Genomic DNA, 19,134 nt, shown 5'->3' on the forward strand with positions numbered 1-19,134 from the left:
ATGAAGAATAATTAGACAATCAAGGGTACAAGAAGTATCTTTATTATTTATCTTTACATAAAAAAGTTCGCCCGGACGATTAATACTGTTAAAGTAATAATTAAAAAGTAGGATGCTAATTTTTACACTCAACATTACAGTCGAATAATTCTGAATAATTCTTTTGATAAATATTAGATCAAACGACGCGGTAACGTCGCGCCAATTGTATAAAAACATATTATCGGGTGAAATATCCTGTGGCTACGGCACTGTTGAAACGCTACCACGTAGCTTTATCTTGAGTTTTCGTTTGGTCCGATTTTCTGATTTAAATATCTTGAAAATGAAAGTTTTAATAAAAAATCTAATAAAACATTAATCATATAATGATACAAATTTTTTTGATTGCGACCAGTCCGAATAAAATCGGTGCAATTAATCCCGAGATCTCGAGATAGAATCTGTGAAAAATGTCACTTCGATGATTCTAGTTTTTAATATTTAGTTTTCAATGTTCAGGCGGGCGTCCGCCAAAGTGTATCTACAATAATTCTATCACAAAAAGTACGTTCATATTAGATTGTGCAATCGTCAACATAGCGACTGCTCTTTCAATTAAAATCGAAAAATAATAGAACGAGCGCTCATGGCTTCTTTTTGATGTATGAGTTAATGGTCGATGTTAAATTTTATAATTTTTTTTAATTAAAAAAAATAGTTTTTTAATCAAAATTAATATGAAGTCCGAATTGTTCTGAATAGGGCATTTGATTTCTTTCAACATCTAGAGTTTTATTAAATAAGAAATATTGATACTTATTATTTAATATTTCTATAAATATACTTATATAATATAATCTTATTTTTATTTAATATAATATAATTTTAATATAATCTTACTCTTATTTAATATTTCTAATCTGTATAACTACCAAAAACATTATCATCAAAAATACACTGATTTTCAATGGTACATTTATAACTTGTTAATTAGTGAACTAAAAATACATTGATCTTTCAGTGATTTTATTTTTAAAGCAAAAATCACTAAAAGACAGTAAATACCCACTAATTATCACAGTTATAAGTATACACACTGAGATAAATATTTTTGTTAAATTAACAAGACAGAAACTACTGTAGTAAATGATTTGCTGACATTATTGTGGGACAACAAATAACTCTATTGTGAGAACAAATGATTTGTTACGTTTGATTTGCTGTTGTAGCCATTGAACTCCAAGTGAAGAAATGTGATTTGCTGTTGTAGCCATTGAACTCTAAGTGAACAAATGTGATTTGTATCTTAGACAATATGTTTCTTAAAATAACAAATGATGAGAAATAATTTACAATGGTAACTGTTCCTTCTAAGCAATCCTTGCTTTTGTTTTGGCAACAAAAAGCTTTTTCTCGGTGCACAAATCAGTGATAATATATTAATTGGAATTTAGAGATTAAGACGATTTTTTAGCTTTTGGAACTAAAGAAAGATGGTTTTTTTATACAAGTTTTAAATACTAAATCTGATTCTGACATTTAAAAACGTTTTATTTGTTAAGAAAGTATATTAAAAAATTAGCATATAAATCTATTAAACATAAGAAACTATTATGAGAATTCTATTTTGCATTAAAGTGTACAACTATAGTGAAATAAACAATATTAAGTGAAAATCGATCGATATAGGAATAATATAATTTAATAAGTAAAAACAAAACCTTTGGATTCTTCTGATATATAATTTTTAATGGAAAAAAACATTTTGTTAATTAAAAAAAATAGAATCAAGACGTTTTATTAATTAACATTAACTGATAGTAGTAACCTATATTCCATGTCTTTCTTGAATATTATAATAAATTACAACGATAGATAACTATTACAGAAATTTATTCAGAATATGTAATAAAGTTTAGATTACCACAGTTGAGTTTCGATTGAATTCGATCGATCGCACTTGCTCTAGTATAGCAATTAAGTTCAAGGACATCGATATTTCCGTGAAGGCCAGATTTAACGCTGCGGAGAATCTACTCCGGAAAGTATTCTCATATATATGATACTCTCTGCAATTGCAGTATTTTGTTGTAGTAAATCCGATTCCCCCCCAAAAATTAACAATTTATAGAATGAAAATACTTCCACTACAATTTTTCGAGTAATTTTCCATTTCATAATTTTCCATAAGAGTTAAAGTTCACTCTTTATAAGAGTTTTACATACTCTTAAGAATTGCGAAAAAATTACAATCAGAACTGCTAACACATCATACTTCCTATTGAAGGGCCAGCGGTTGGATTAAAAAATTGTTTAATAAAATAATTAATACTTAATGTTTAGAACGCAAGCTAGAACGTTCTATATGTGGTGTGCTTGCAGGTCCGAAATCCCATCCACTAATCGATCCTGCCCGGCAAAAATTTAAGAGTACAAGAACATGCAATTGCATAATGCACCCGCTTGGCGAATAGAATTCATATATCGCTTGACCAGCATTTTCGCAGTTCACAGTGCTGACACTATTGTTCGTTTTTTGTGATATAATTTTATTAAATTTACATATTTTATTTATCGTTAATACATGAAAAAAAATCTGTTATACACATTTTATATCACTTTTTATATTTACAGACACATTATACATTTAAAAATAAATATAGTAGATTACAGAAGAAAAATGATAAAAAAATTTGCTGTTATTTTTTGTGAATCTTGTTTTGGATTGATTAACATATTAAAATATTACTGACAAGGTATTAATTATTCCACACGAAATATACAATATAGTGGTCAAAATTATTGCATGTCAATTGAAGATGTTTTTATAATTCATACTTTTAATGTTTCCTTAAGAAGAACTTGACTATTTTTCTGAAATAAAAAAATTTAATTAATAATTTTTAAACAAAGGTTGCAACAAATTTCTTAATATCAATGTGTATTTAACAGCATAATAAATAAATTTTAACTTCCTTGAAAACCGCAAGATGTACAAGTACAATAGTACATTCTGAAACATACCAGTAAATTCAAATTCGCTCGTCTTGCAACTAACCTTGACTTTTGATAGACGCGTATAATTAACACAATTATCGATATCGGTAATGCAAGCACATATGTAACGTTCAATTTTCCCAGGATATTATCTGTATGCGAATCGGATATTAGTACAATTATTAACATATGTAATGTGTCTTATTATATATTTTTTATTTATTTTTTTTTCTTAATAATAAATTGCAATAGTTTTTAAAGGCTGTATTATTTATTTTAAAAACAATAATGATAATGAAAATGACACGTAATGATAACTGTATGATTTTTCTTTTTTTTTTTAATTATTGACAAACAAACTGTTTTAGTAAGAATTTTAAAGCAAAATTTATATTTCTTCAACCTGAAGTCTCGTGGCGAGCAGTCCGACAATCAGAAAAAAAGTCAAGATATTAAAGAAAAGGACAAGTCGCGTTGTCAAAAACGGCCATACCGGTGTCACTAAACCTCGATGATTATTATATTTGCGTATCCAATCTTGCACCATAATAGTGTCTGGGTCTATCATTTTAGGACCTAAGATAGCCTATGATTAAATTAATTTAACATTTGTAAATTTTTATATACAAATATACTCATAATTCTAGTAAGTTTTTTTATACTAAAAATTTTCAATTACGTTTCCAAATATTTTAATGTGAATATATGTATATTTTTGAAACGTAAAGAGAGAAGGAGCAATAATCTAAAATAAAAATGTTACTTTGTTTATTATACTAATAACTATTAGGTAGGACATAAGTAGAATGAAATCTGAAAATAAGGCAAATATCTTTTTCCTATTAGGAGAAAATATTGATTGTTTTTTGTTTTTTCTTCCTCTTTATTTATTTCTTATTTTTGCTATTTATGCATATCACTCAGTAGGACACTATTATTACTTTCCTTGGTGGAATTGTTGAAAGTGAATGCGTGCTATACTAACAAAGTCACAGGCCAAGGCCACTGAGTTCAACGGTGCTCTGCATAATGGGCAAGGTGGCGGCGCAGGTGTGATTCTAACATCGCAATAATTTGCTAGGCATTCTGCACATAGTAAATGACCGCAAAGAGGTCTCACACCAATCTTCGGTTCTCCCAAACAGATGGGGCAGACTTCACCATTGTCTGTTACTACGGATCTATCATCGCTACCAAGTAAACGATAGTGCATCATTGCACATATGTATGTATTTTATAACATGTATAGCTTTCATTCCGCAAATTGCAAAACATAAGAGTTGTAAAGGACAAGTTTGGCTGAATTATTAAAAATATAAAATAAATGTTCACGAAAGTGGACGACATGAAATAGATGTGCAGATTATGCAGATATAAAATAATAAATTTAAAAATATGTTATTAAATAAAATAAATGTAAATTTATTAAAATAGGAATCGGTGAAATAATATTCTGCATTTTGTATTAATTTGCTGTAAAATATTTGTGTAAAACAAAGATTTATCTTTCTTAAAAATATACCTGAGTTCTTTTAATTCGGTATTTAAATTGTCATCTGGTTCGATTGGAATTTTTGGAGTTCTCTGTAAACTCAATCTTCCGCTGGATAAATTCTTCTTCTTGAACAACAAAATGTAAATTCCGAATCCTACTGCGAGCACCGTAACTCGAAGAGCACATCCTTTCCATCCCGAGATCGGACCTTCACTCGGAGGCATAATAAAAGCGAGGGTTCTCATTCGATATTCGGTGACATTCATTTCACAATTTTCTCTTTAAATCGACTTTGATTAAATCAGTACTTGAATACAATTGGTTAATGTAATATTTTTCCGCAAGGTATTCCAAATCATTTGAAAATTTCAGAATCGATGAGCTTTGATTAATAGATTGACGTGTAAACGATGACAGATAGTGGCAAAATGATGTTCAACTATTATCACGATGATCTAGGGATCAATCATATATTTAGTGAAAATTACAAAAGTGAATAAATTTACTAGAATATTTATGATTTCCTAGTCACCATATAATGAATTTACTCACTTTGTAATTTTTATCCATTGTTGTGTAATATACAAAATCAATCTTTTGATATTAAATTAATTAATTTATGACGTTTGTTGTGAGAATCTAACGTTTGATTTTTTATAAGTAAAATAACATAGAAAAAATTGACAGGTCGTGTAACGTGTACAATGTCGTGGCACTATTAAACTTAGACAGCTAGAATTTATACATTAAATAAATTTTTGATTAAAATATTTTAAAACTTACGCAAAAATTACGCAATATAAGTAAATATAGTGTTGATACATACTTACGATTGTGACCATTCTGAATAAAATTTGTGAAGTCAGTGTCGAGAAATTTTAAAATGAAAAATGATACTTTACGATTTCAGATTTTTCAGCATGCACGCATACATGCAAAGCGAATTGTTTCTCAAGGGACTTTCACACGTAAATTGACAGAACATTTAAGAGATGAAGTTGATTACAATGTCAAGATAAGCAATGAAATATGCCACTGATAGCATCGTTTGTTTTAATCGAAATCAAAACAAAATTATAAGGTGGAATAAAAAAAATAAAATATTTATTAATGCAGGTTATTAATTCGATTTTTATAATATAATTTTTATAATGAGGGAAATGTCATTAGTACACGCAGAGAATTTTCTCTTAAAAATTACCCTGAAAATTGTGGTAATTGTGAAACAACGTAAACCTTGAAGAATTTTACCATACTTTTAATAAAATTTATTAAAATTTACTAAAATTTAAGAAAAGTTTAATCAAACTTGGCAAAGTTTTAGTAAATTTTGTTAGAAGTATAGTAAAATTTACCAAATTTTACCAAATTTTATTAAAATTTTGGTAAATTTGGTCAAAAGTACAGTAAAATTCTTCAAGGTTTACGTTGTCCTACAATTAACACGATTTTCAGGGTAATTTTTAAGAGAAAATTCTTTTCGTGTAGATAGTGTATAAACATAGTACATTGTAAATACAAAAATGACATATTTACAAATTAATCAGTTTTAATTAATTTGTATTTAAAAAGTTTTGAAATTGGATTATTTCAAACTTTGGTTTGTAACCTATTAAATTCAATTTAAAAAAAAATGTTTTTTAAAGGAAAGAATTTTTATTTAAAGAAAGGCTTGTTTAATAAAATATTTTTTAGATTGTTTTTTTTCTTTTTAGGCATCTGAAATTTTAGTTTGTTATATAAATGCCACATTTTATTGGCAACGACATAATTAAAATAATCCGTTGCTACATTATTTGTAATAATAATTAGAATAATTCGTTGCCACCTTAATGGCAGCGACAGAATTTAGTTGGAATTTTAAAATAATATAATCGTTGAACTGGTTTTTTCTTAAAGATAAAAGAATTATCTTTATTAAAATAGAACCAATTTAATTTGAATAAAAAAGACAATCGTAACTCAGATATTAAACGAATCCAAACTAATCTGATCTAAAGCGCTTTGGTTTTCTTATTTGTACTTAAATTTCCCCAGTTAAATTTTTTCTTTACGTGAATTCTTCTAGTAGGAAAGAAAGATTTTGTCTCAGAGTATAGGGAAGGTTTTGTCATCAGGATGTAACTATGTTTCATCGATTGTGATTCTCAATATCGATCGACATCTGATATTCTCGAAAATCAGATAATATTGTAAATTAATATTTCTCTACTATTTACATTCCATTGTTTTAATTTGAATTCTTAATTAAATTACCTTGGAAACTAAAAATTAATAATATTTGAATTTTGATACGTATGTAACAATACTTTATTTTAATTAATAAAATTTTTGTATTTAGTCTTCTGATTTACGTGACTTTATTTCACCTAATTTTAAATCGTATAAAGCAAAAGACTTAGAATTAAAAAAAAAATATACAAGAATATACAAGAATATTATTTACTATAAATAGATAAGAGAAAAATATTGATATTAATGCTGCAATAAAATTAATTTATGAATATATTTATCTTCTGAAAATAATATTTCCAACTATAATGCATGAAATACGGATTTATGAACATTACCAAAAAGATCTTACGAAGGTACGCCAATTACATAAACGGATTTAAAAGTGCGTGCAACAAATTAAAATAAAAACAAAAAATTTTATTTATTCAAAGATTAACTAATTTTATTTTAAAAATTAGAATAAATGTTAATTAGCTTCAGAGAATATCAATTAGAACAGCCTACAAGCGAGACAAGATTCTGAAGTTTTATAATTTTGTTTTACTTGTTAATTCTAGAATTATGGTTTCAACACAAATTATAGTTTCAAATCAGGCCATATTGCATTTGATTTTTGATACGTGTTTCCAAAAGGTTCATACAAAAATCGCGTGAGAGCATGCCCGTTTGTTTGCGTAACCAATTGGACGAAATCGTTTTGGTGTCTGTGTCAGCAACTCACACATTTTTTTCTGAGAAAAGACAATTCAAAGTCACCTACGTGCGACGAACGACTAAAAACATTCGAGAGACACGATGAATTGGATTAAACGTGTCGGATGTGCGCCATGTTGGCGTGAAACTTTGCGTGAAACTGGCACCGGCAGTGCTATGTATACTTTTGCATTTCCACTTGATGTGCACGACAAAAGCTTTTATTCAAAGACATATTGAAAAGCTTTGTGCATAAATCCGCATTTCCATTTATTCCCTTTTTTTATCGAACTCTCCTTTATTTTCCACCATCCCACGAATCGAAAAAAAATAAATGCCTGCTATAAATTAATATACTACGGTATAGAAAAAAGCTGTCATATCGCAAACAGAAACGCTTTGTAATGATTTCAGTTGAAAGAAGAAAAAAATATGACCAGCATGCGATTTATCAGTTATCTTTTACTTGCTTTACTTTTACTAAATTGATTACTTTATTCTCATACTTTTTGATATTTTAGCTTTTAGCTAAAGATATTGCATTATCCTTGAGATATCTGGATTTCTTTCCAGCTACAGCAGCACCATCAGCTTCAGCAACAGATCCTCCGGCAACAATACCATGCTCAAGAACGACAACTGGCTGAACTACACGAGCAACAGATGCAGCAACTAAAAGTAAGTTTATATATAATCTTATAGATCAGGAGACATGTATTTCGCGCCGAGTAAACGCGAGATTCTTCTCCCTTACTGTACTATACGCGAGCCGACATTTGGAAATACCCGAAATTATTGAATCTGAATGACTGAACTGAGTCCAGAGAAGTCTAAAGTAGGCTCAATCGATAATTTGAGTTTGATATAGTGGTTTTATGTATGTTTTTATTTTTTTCTTTATGTGCCCTAACAGAATTCTACGAACATATTGCGATGCAAATGTATATTTTTCATATTAAAATGCGTCATTATCAACGTTCTTAAGAAAACGTTTTCTTTTTCGTATCTTTGATCTTTTCGACGATAGACGACAGACATGTTCATTTAAAAAACGGCTGAGCATGGCACTAATTTCACACTAGATCACACTGATAAAAATATATAGTATTTGCGGTTATAATTACATGGTAAAATAATTATAGTCAAAAATATTATTTTTATAACTGTTACAATAACATTAGTAATAACATTAATAATACTACATGCTTTATAGTAATGCCAACTATGACAAAAGTACACTATAAATTATACAGCTTTAAAATATATTACATGATTATTATTACTCTAATATTATAGTATTAATTACTTTAAAAATGATATTCCTGACTAAAATTATTTTACTATGCAATTATTCACAAATATATTTTTCTATCAGTTTTTTGTCATTCACAGTATTATCGCTATCGAAAAATGCATATTAAGTAAGTACGTATATCGCACGGATTAAATGAGAAGTGTATTTAAGAGTATTTAAAAGTGTTGATTTATCGATAACGTTGTTTCTTCGAAAAATATACCTTCCCAAATGCTAATGTCACGATTATGACAAATTATTACGTTCGCAAACACGCACTGAAAATAAATTTGGTTGAATTAACTGGAATGTGAACTAACGGTTCGGATTCTAGTTGAACCTACCAAATTTCCAATTAATTTAACAAAAATTCTTGTTGAATTAATTGGAAATCTTGTAAGATCAACTAGAAATCTGAACCGTTGGTTCAATTCCAGTTAATTCAACAAGACTCTTTTTTCAGTGCGTAATATAAGAGATCGTCGAATTTTGTGCTAGTCAATATCACCAGACTATTGATAGAAAGTTATTGGTAATCGCCATTGAGGTATTGATTACCTTGAACTCCTGCAAATGTAGTTAGTTAAAACTTACTTTGACTTGTTGATCTTCTACAATAATGGTCAGCACAATTGCTGCACTTCACCACTTTCGGTCAAATTTCTGAATCGATTCCTTATCGATCACGTAGTAACAACGGCTTGCCAATCGCACATAACTAAAAAGCCGGGAAACTTTGTCTCAGGAAATAACTTATATTGTTTAAATATTTAAATATTACATTTTTTATTATTATTAATATGCATTTTCTGTAACACAAACAATTCATACATATAATTTATATCCTTTTATTATAATATTTTATTTAAATTTAATATGTATGCAACACATATAAATACTTTAATAAAATATTATAATAAGGATTACATTGAATTTTAACATTAATTTATTTTTATAACATATGTTAAATTGTGCAAACAAATTCATACATACAATCATATATTACATAATATTATTATAGAATTATAGAATTACACTTCGTAAATATTACTTAAACTTTAAATAAATTTTATATTTAATATTCAATTATGAAAAAATAAAAATTATTTGAAAAGGAAAAAGATGTAATGATGGCTCAATAAAGAGTATGATTTATATTATACTACCGCTCCTGAGACAAAACATTGTAGACTTTAAGGACGATCTGTGAAGCTGGCACGACTATACATTCTATTAATATCAAAAAAATAATTAGAATTCCAATAACACTTTTTATGATTCAAGAAGCTCTTTATAAAAATAATTAGGAGAATCAAGAGACACAGTAGTGACTCGCGCCAAGTGAACATCATTATGTAATTCTTTTTTTAAACACGGCGTTTATATGATCTTAAAAAACTGTTTTCTTTTTTCTTCTTTTTTTTAATTTGATCATTATTTGTTCTCTTTCATAGACCATACTATTTTTGTATGAAACGTTTTTCCACATTTTCGATATTCTTCAAAATATATTGATTATTAAAGCGAAAAAGGTAATCCGAAGGGATAAATACAATTATAAGTTTGCATAGTTTACTTATATTCGTAAAAATATGAAAATTTATACTCTGTATTCAAGAAAAATTAATATGTTCTTCGAATAATAAAAAATCTTTAAATTGATTGCATATATAATCTGCTTTCCACTTGCAAAAATTGTCATCTTTGTTTATAATATTAAATGACAATTATTCTAAGTATCCGACAACTGTTGGCCATTGTGTCTGGTATCAAAATACACTCGCATTATACTTAGCAATTAAAACGTGCTATAATCTTAGAGTAAAAGAAAGATAAACTTAGCCAGTTTAAGATTGCAGATTTCATGGCGACGCGGCGCAATGCAGACTAGTTTATTTTCACGATCAACCATTATTGTTATTATCGCCTTCGTGACGCACGTTATGTGGTTCGATAACAATGAGAGGAACATTCCACTGGACTTTCGACTACCAGAGAGAAACAGAGAAGGGGGGAGAGATGCGGGATAGTGGCGCGTACGAGACATTGCCGAAGAATCATTTTGAATGATGATGGGGACGACATGCAAATGTCGAGTAAAAAGAGAAAAGAATCCTGTCAAATTGATAACAGAGAACGAAACTTAAGCCACTTTGATCAAGCTCCGATTAACTTAATCATTGATTAAAAGACTGCAAACATGACAAAATAATGAAGTGTAGTCAATTGTGTATAATACTTTTGGTGATATAATTGTTCTAACCTAATCTTTTATCAGACATACAAAACTACTGATTGTATTAAATTATTTTGTCATGTGGCAATCTTTTACATCTTGAGTTTTCGGTTGGAGGTTCTAAGGGATGACAACCGAGATATAAATGAGCATATTCTCGATTTTACTTAAATTTATTTTTTATAAGAATTTTTGTGTGATTTTATTTTTGAAATCAATAAGACAAAAATTTAATTTTAATAATAAACAATAAATAATTGTTTCTTATTATTGATATATATCATATTTTATTAAATTTTTTATTTAAAAACTGCAACTTTGTAAATAAACGCCTAATATTATTTAAATAAATGTAGATAATATTATTACTATTTTTATTTATAATATTGTTGAATTTCACCATATAGCGGGATTTGAAACAATGCTATATGCAACGAGACATTGATAATAAATATAATATAAAATCAGAAGATGTGTCAATATTTTACATTACAAAAATAAATATTTTATCAAAGATGCGTCCAGATTATTGAGTCAAAATTTTTAATCTAACTTTTAGCCGCGAGTATTTCGTCGAACATTTTGTATTTTTTGTTGAGCTGCATAACACTAACAAATGTTCGTCGAAATACTCATTGTTTGAGTTTTGGCTCGATAATCTGGACACATCTTTACGTTTTTGTTTTAAGAATATAAATATATCTTATTATGCAAAAAAAGATATTATTAAATATTATATCTTACTCACTCGCTCGCACGTATGCACACGTGTCACTGTGAAGTTGGCACCGCAACTTTCTGCATCGCAAATTTTCATGACAGTTCTACTTGCACCCTAAATAGTTCTAGAGTTCCTGATAAGTTATAGAAATAGTTCCGTTGATTTAGTTAAAAAAATGAAATTTGAAAATATGAGGTGCTATTTTCCCCAGGCACCTCATCAATAAAAATTGAACGTTTTAACAGCAGTTCTACTTTCATCCGCAATAGTTCTAGAGTTCCTGATAGATTTTAGCAATAGTTTTGTACATTAAATATATTTAAACAATTTTTTAATTTGGCTGCTGGCACCGCACCACAAGAGTAAAGTACCACTCTCTGGCGAGTTCCAGCCAACTTTATGGCATTTTCTAACAGTTCTGCAATAGTTTCCAAGCTTTTTGTAGGTTTTGTCGATAGTTCCGATCTTTAAGCATTTTTAAACAATTTTTTATTAGACGGCTGGCACTACAAGAGTAAACTACCATTTTATAGCAAGTTCCAGCCACATTTCGACTACATAGCATTTTTCAATAGTTCTGCAATAGTTCCAAAGCTTTTTGCAAATAAAATATTATATTAATATTAAATATATTTGACGATCAATACTGTAATTATGTTGGTAATTTAACTTAAATAAATCATATGGCTTTTTAATTTAATACAAAAAAAGTTTCTCAAAATTAACTTTTACTTTAACTAGAACCAAATTAATCTTAACGTAAATTTAATAAAATTAGTATTTATTTACGTAACTTTTAACATAATAGAATTAATTTCATAATCAATTAACTTTCATTAACTTAGTTTAAAAAATAGATTAACTAACCCAATTCTAAAATTGAAAAATGTCAATTACATTACTAACACATTCATATTAGATACCATAAAATTGGCTGAAGTTTAAATACCATAACGTAGTATTCTTATACCGCCAGGATAAAATTAAAAAATTGTTTAAAAATGCATAAAGACCGGAACTGTCGACGAAACCTGCAAAAAACTTTGGAACTATTACAGAACTGTTAGAAAATGCCATAAAGTTGGCTGGAACTCGCCAGAGAGTGGTACTTTACTCTTGTGGCGCGGTGCCAGCAGCCAAATTAAAAAATGGTTTAAATATATTTAATGTACAGAACTATTGCTAAGATCTATCAGGAACTCTAGAACTATTGCGGGTGCAAGTAGAACTGCTGTTAAAACGTTCAATTTTTATTAATGAGATGCCTGGGGAAAATAGCACCTCATATTTTCAACTAAATCAACGGAACTATTTCTGAAACTTATCAGGAACTCTAGAACTATTTGGTGTTGCAAGTAGAACTGCTGTTAAAATGTTCAATTTTCATTAATGAGGTGCCACGGGAAGTTAGCACCTCATTTTTTTAAATTTCGTTTTTTTAAACTAAATCAACGAAACTATTTCTGAAACTTATCAGGAACTCTAGAACTATTTGGAATGCGAGTAGAACTGTCATAAAAACTTGCGGTGCAGAAAGTTGCGGTGCCAACTTCACAGTGAGTGACTTATATGACTCAGACTCGCGACACTCATAGATGTTCTATAAATCTGAACACAGACAATATGACTACACGTCAAATGCATGTACGCATTATATCAAACATTAAATTATGTCACTTGAAAGTCTTCTCGCCTCTATATTTGTTTTTTTTTTGTTTTATTAATTCTAAAAACAACAAGATTTATTATATTTAAAAAAGGTAAAATTGTTGATGTAATACGGAATATATATTTTTGTGACAAGATTTTAATTTATTATATTTAAATCTAAGTCTAAACTTAGAAAACACATCTTCTATGCGGAAAAGCAAACTAGATAAACGCATGGAAAATTACCAACGAATCCTATAACCATTGATGCAGCAGCTGTGAGTCTCATAATCAAGCTAAAGTCGGTGATTATAACTCGGGGGAACACAGCATTATTTACGGACAATGGTTGTTCGAGCTGCGTAACCTACGCGCACGTGCCGGATTAAATCAATTAAAATATTTCAAGAGGCAAAGGAATGAATCAAATACTGCCTTTCCGCACCGTCGCAATTGCATTCTTGTATGGTTGTATTCTGATTTTAATCAAAATATTATTACATCAACTATCTATATTAGCAGGATGTTTTATAGTATCGAAAAAAACAAGAAAGTTGAAATTTTCCAAAAATTAATTTTTTATCATTAAAAGTTATCATAAAAAAGAATTTTCATGGAATTGATAATGGAATTTTTTTGAAATTTTACTTTTAAATTTAAATTCTATATCTTTTCTCTGACAAAATTTCTTTGAAATTTTTTTCTTGGTATATAATGCTTGAAAATTATTAAGCAATAAATATGCCATTCACATATCTTTTTGTGCGATTTGTGCGTTTTATAAAAATAATTAGATAATAGAAGACAGTATTAAGGAATGTTAAAAGATATAAAAAATAAATTTATTTTAAAATTGCATTTTCTAATTTTATCTAAATTTTAGATGAAATTTCTAGAAAATCCAGCAATCTTTAAAGAATTTTTTTACAAAACTTTAATAAATAACCTGATTAACGAGAGCTTTTATTCTCATCCACAGAATCCTACATAATCTCAAAATGAAAATGCAAATAAAAGATAGATTGTTTGAAAAAATGATGAGTTTTTGGTAAATAGAGTTTATCTTTGCTGCAGCTTTGGGAACAGCAGAAGCAGCTAGAAGAACAGAGGCGAGAGAAAGAAAGGCTCGAAGCTCTTAGGAAAAAGGACAAGCACGATCATAGCGCGAACGCATCTACAGAAGTCAAGGAACGTCTTCATGTAAGTTTAAATTTTCTCTTCTGACATTAGATGCGATAAAAATTTTTAGCGTTTTTTGAACACTGATAATTATAAAGGATTAAACACAATTCTTATTGATTTATCATAAATCATAAAATTATAGGTGTTAATATGCAATTTACTTATAAATGTAAAAATGCTTTGTGTTTATATCTAGACAGTACGCTTATAAAACACTTATCAAATATTTGTAATAATTATTTGAAATATTATAAATATTTATGAGATATTTATGAAATATTTCTGAAATATTTTTTAGAAAATATTAAATATAATGACATGTTCAAAAATTTTGATTTTTTATGTATATAAAGTGTGTATAAAATATTTAAATAATATTTAAAAATAAATAAATAATAAATATTTATGAATATTTATTATAAATATCGTGTTCTATCTGGATATGTGTTTACCTAAGGAGAGACATCTATCTGGATATTTCCTCTTAAGTTTTCATTAGAAAACTGATTAAGTCTCCATTTTCTTATATTTTCTTTTTTTCTCTGGTCACTTTCGTATATGCATGCGAACTTAATGCTCATACCATTTTTCGTTTTCTTTGTATGTACATTACGCAGGCAGTACCAAAATTAAATCAAATAAATTGCTTAGAACTATTGTGCTCAGTCAATTTAGTCCCAGAAATCTACACTCTAACAATATTTTCTCTATATATTTCTCTACATATATTTAATCTAACATTACTATTTCCTTCGATACAATTGCAACAAATATTTTATTACGACTAAACAGATAAGATGTGTGTAGTCTAGTGGAATTTACGATACCATGTCGATGGGAAGTTTTTCTTCTTATTACACATAAAATCATCTTTTTCAATACATTTCGAACACAAAAAATATTCTGTACAATTTTTTGTATATGAATATTCTAAGGGCATCACATATTATTGCATTAATAATAATTCTCATTGCAAACAATATGCCATTTCGAACTAAAAAAAATACGCTCATTAACAAAATGTATTCCAAATTTGTTTACACTAGTAGGTTTGCATGTATTATAATAAACAATTATAATTGACGATGTATAAACATCAATTATTTAATTGATGACATGATAAGATAAAATTGATTATGACAACTTTTAGAAAGGTGTAATTTATGTATTAAGTGTACAAATTAATTTGATACCTTTTTTTAATGAAATTTAAAGTTTATTTACAAAAAGACGAATACACATTTAATATTTGAAATAATCTTCATTATTTTGATGAATTTACTTCATCTTTCAGGCAATTGACGAACGTCTTCGCGAAAGAAACTTAGCAATTTTTTTGACTCGATAAAGTTATCGATGTTTTTTCGGACCTCGTTAACTATTTTAAAGTGCTCATCAGCCAGGTGTTGAAGCAACAGAAAGTAGATAGTAGCCCAACGGGGCGAGATAAGCCGCGGGAGGGAGAACGCAGAATTTCTCAACCCAATATATACATAACGATCTTAATCCCTTTTGCGGTATGTGATTGAGTGTTGTGCTGCAAGATTGCTATTTGCCTATATTCGCTGCCAATGTAAGATCTCTTTAATTCTAACGCATTGTTTAAACGGATATAGTTGTTGTTAATAGTACTCTGCAGTAACAATCTGGCTAGGATTCAGTAAGTCGTAATGCACTCTTCATTCTGTTCAGCTAAAATATTTAGCAAAACTTTTTTTATATGAATACTAAGCTTTGGAGTCAATTTCGACGGTTCATCTAGTTCTACCCATTTTTTGCGTTAGGATGTTATAATTCTCCATCGCCCATAATGATTTTGTACAGAAAATCTTTTCTTTTGAATCGGGTTAACAAAAATATTGCCGTGTCGAATCTTTGCTACTTGTTTTCCAAACTCAGATTCTGCGAAACTAATCTACCTTCTTTTTTAATTTTACCAAGTTAATGTAGACAATGAGATATGCATTGTTGAGTAACTCTGAGTTGTAATGCAATATCCTGTTGAGTTTGAGCGGAGCTTTCAATCAAAGTTGCTCGAGTTTTTCGTCGTCGAATCTGGTATCACTTTTTACACGTTTTATATAAATTATAGCATCTTCACCCAGAGCGACACAAAGTATCTCCTTAGCAGCATTTCTTTTAATTGCAATGCGAAAATAAACGCAATGTCTCAAATGCTACTTATCGCCATTGAGCTCACTGCTGTTTCATGAGATTATGTCGCCTGCCAAAGCACGTAGGATGCGATCGGGAAGATGCTATTAGCGCTATTTAACGCTAAAGGCTATTTATGGAGTTAGATGATAGTTCTAACAAACGCGATTATAACATGACTGCTGGTAGTATGCTACATTATAACTGTGTGCTACAACCGCTCTTTCTTCCGAGGTGATATGATAATAGCGTTGTCGTTTACAAGCTCCATGAACGCTCAAATGCTATCGCTATCACTATTGACTCTATGAACAATGTTGATAGTGTTTGCGTTTGTAGCATCCTTGAATGCATTTATAGTGTTGTCAAAATTTGTGAGTGATACACGCTTACAAACCGCAAAAGGGCGGGAAACTATTTAGTTCGAAAAAGTTATAAGGCACGAAATGTAAAAAATTAATTTGTACACTGAATTAGTTTGTACACCTAATATATTAATGTTTAATTTAATTTAATTTTTCTTCGCATAAAGATTTTTTTTCTTGTAAATTTGGAATATATGTTTATAGATTGCTTAAGATCATTAAACAAAACAAAATATGACCATAGTGACCATCATCCACAGACTTAAAATTTATGGACGTATTTCGTGGTGTATATATTTAGAATAAAACTCTAATACTATTTTATATGATCATGTCTTCTTAAAATTAAAAATAATTTTAAAAAGCTTATTAGCAATATTAGATGAAATATTATCTTTTACAATCAACTTTTGTACAAACTCGTCTTATAATCAGAAATTACTGATATTACATCGTCAACGTTATATCATCGTTACTATTAATATAAAATTGTGAGTCTAATAATTCAACGTTATTATCAAGTTGTAATTCTATTAACAATTTAAATTTATTGTTATCGTATATTAATTATATATATTAATATATAATTAATAATTTTCATAGAATGCATAATTTTATTTAACAAAATTGCTTTTGGTTTTTTTAATCATATTAGATACAGTATTTTATATATTTTAAACGCAATAAATTTAAACTTTTATAATGTTTTATTAACTTTTATAAAGTTTTATAATGTAGTTCATTATTTATTGGTTCTTTCGTTTTTTTTTATACGTATCGAATATCTTTTGAAATTGTAAAAGTGTGTTAAAAATATTACTAAAAAAATATTACATAAAGTAATATTATTACATAAAATAATTATGTCAATTTGTCTGAAAAGAAGTTTCGTTTACCTGAGAGAACAATGTGTTTAATTGTTTACGAACGGTCGGTCTATCAAGTCAGAGTATAGATTTTTCGAATTAGTATATAAGCACTGGACGCTCTGAATTTTACGCGTGAATTATCCTCTTATGCAATTTTCCGTTTATGCAAAGTACTTACTATTACAGAGTTTCCTGGTGAACAAGAAACAAAGAGAGGCAGCTGCCGCGGCAAACGGAGCAGTACCCGGTACACCCGGATATAGGAGTTGGTAAGTTACACAATCAAAGAATATATGTGTAGAAGAATAAAAAGAAATTGATAAAATAATTGAATTGTAGAGTACATATTTTGAAAAAATAATTCTCATAAACTTTAGTAGGAAAGAGGAAGGAATGTTCTTTCTTTAATTATGAGCGAATCGAACTGAAACGCTTTTTTTTATTAAAAGTTGTATTTATAGATAAAATTAACACAATTTTTTTCTACGAATATTTAAACAGACATCTAACATTAAAAATGAACTATTTTGTTAAAATCCAAATTTTCTTTTAAATATTTTTTTTTTGTAAATTTGAATACATATATATCTAATAAAATCGCGGCTTAATTTGTAGAAAAATGTATTCTATAAAATTTTAAAGTACATTAATTTATTTTTTGACAAGACGCAAAATGTGTCTACAATAATGTGTTTAATTAATAATTGATTGGCGTTTTCGGGGCATACTTTTGTACTAAGTTTTCTTATGACAAAAATCTTGATGTGCGATGAATCTCTCGATATAATTGCTGCAAACAAAGCAATTTTCTTCCGACGAAGTTAATATTTAATATACGCCCAGACATTTTCAATGGGATCGGACGATTGTGAAGGTCAATTCAACTATGGTTATGGAAAACTGCTGCTTCTATACAGTGCTATGATGTTTTGAATCGTATCCTCCTGTAAGATCTAATCTTCATTTTTTGCTACATCAATGTTAGGCAGATGGTATCAAATTCTTTTGATGTATTTTTAGCATTATTTCGGCATTCAGAGTCAATAAATAAGTAGAGTATATTCCTGTTATGAAAAAAAGCCCCCAAATATGATTCGATAAACCATTGACATTAAAAATATATGTTTTTTTACATACACAAAGCATGAAGGAGAGGGATATCCTCGTTGAAATACTGTAAAAATTTCAATTATAGCTTTTACTAACTACAAATTATGCCATGCCCGCTTTCATTAGACATTTTGTGTGTACATGCGCGTGT

The 19,134-nt window shown here is 28.4% G+C and overlaps 2 protein-coding genes across 7 annotated transcripts in view; one reads left to right on the forward strand and one right to left on the reverse strand.

Moving 5' to 3' along the window:
• The window catches only part of LOC105833781 (histone deacetylase 5), a 90,959-nt gene that overhangs the window by 50,155 nt on the left and 21,670 nt on the right, over nt 1-19,134 (forward strand). For 4 of the 5 annotated variants that reach the window (XM_012675757.3, XM_028194445.2, XM_028194443.2 and 1 more), the window contains 3 exons: nt 7,976-8,080; nt 14,378-14,503; nt 18,060-18,142. In XM_012675757.3, the coding sequence (XP_012531211.1) occupies nt 7,976-8,080; nt 14,378-14,503; nt 18,060-18,142 (314 nt within the window). The remainder of the gene's footprint in view (nt 1-7,975; nt 8,081-14,377; nt 14,504-18,059; nt 18,143-19,134) is intronic. The other variant, XM_028194446.2, reaches the window with a different exon arrangement.
• Nucleotides 357-5,725, reverse strand: LOC114255505. 2 transcript variants are annotated; one of them, XR_004962280.1, is made up of 5 exons: nt 4,502-5,725; nt 3,965-4,169; nt 3,383-3,565; nt 3,041-3,131; nt 357-2,856 (listed from the first exon to the last, which is right to left on the reverse strand). XR_004962280.1 is itself a non-coding variant. In XM_036283147.1 (4 exons), the coding sequence occupies exons 1-4, from the start codon at nt 4,738-4,740 to the stop codon at nt 3,111-3,113; spliced, it is 648 nt and encodes a 215-aa protein (XP_036139040.1). In that variant the 5' UTR covers nt 4,741-5,725; the 3' UTR covers nt 357-3,110. The 2 variants fall into 2 exon arrangements, 1 of the variants encoding a protein (XP_036139040.1); XM_036283147.1 differs by having other exon boundaries at nt 357-3,131.

Source organism: Monomorium pharaonis, chromosome 2 (assembly GCF_013373865.1).
Source record: "Monomorium pharaonis isolate MP-MQ-018 chromosome 2, ASM1337386v2, whole genome shotgun sequence".
In the NCBI taxonomy this organism is placed as follows: Eukaryota; Metazoa; Arthropoda; class Insecta; order Hymenoptera; family Formicidae; genus Monomorium; species Monomorium pharaonis.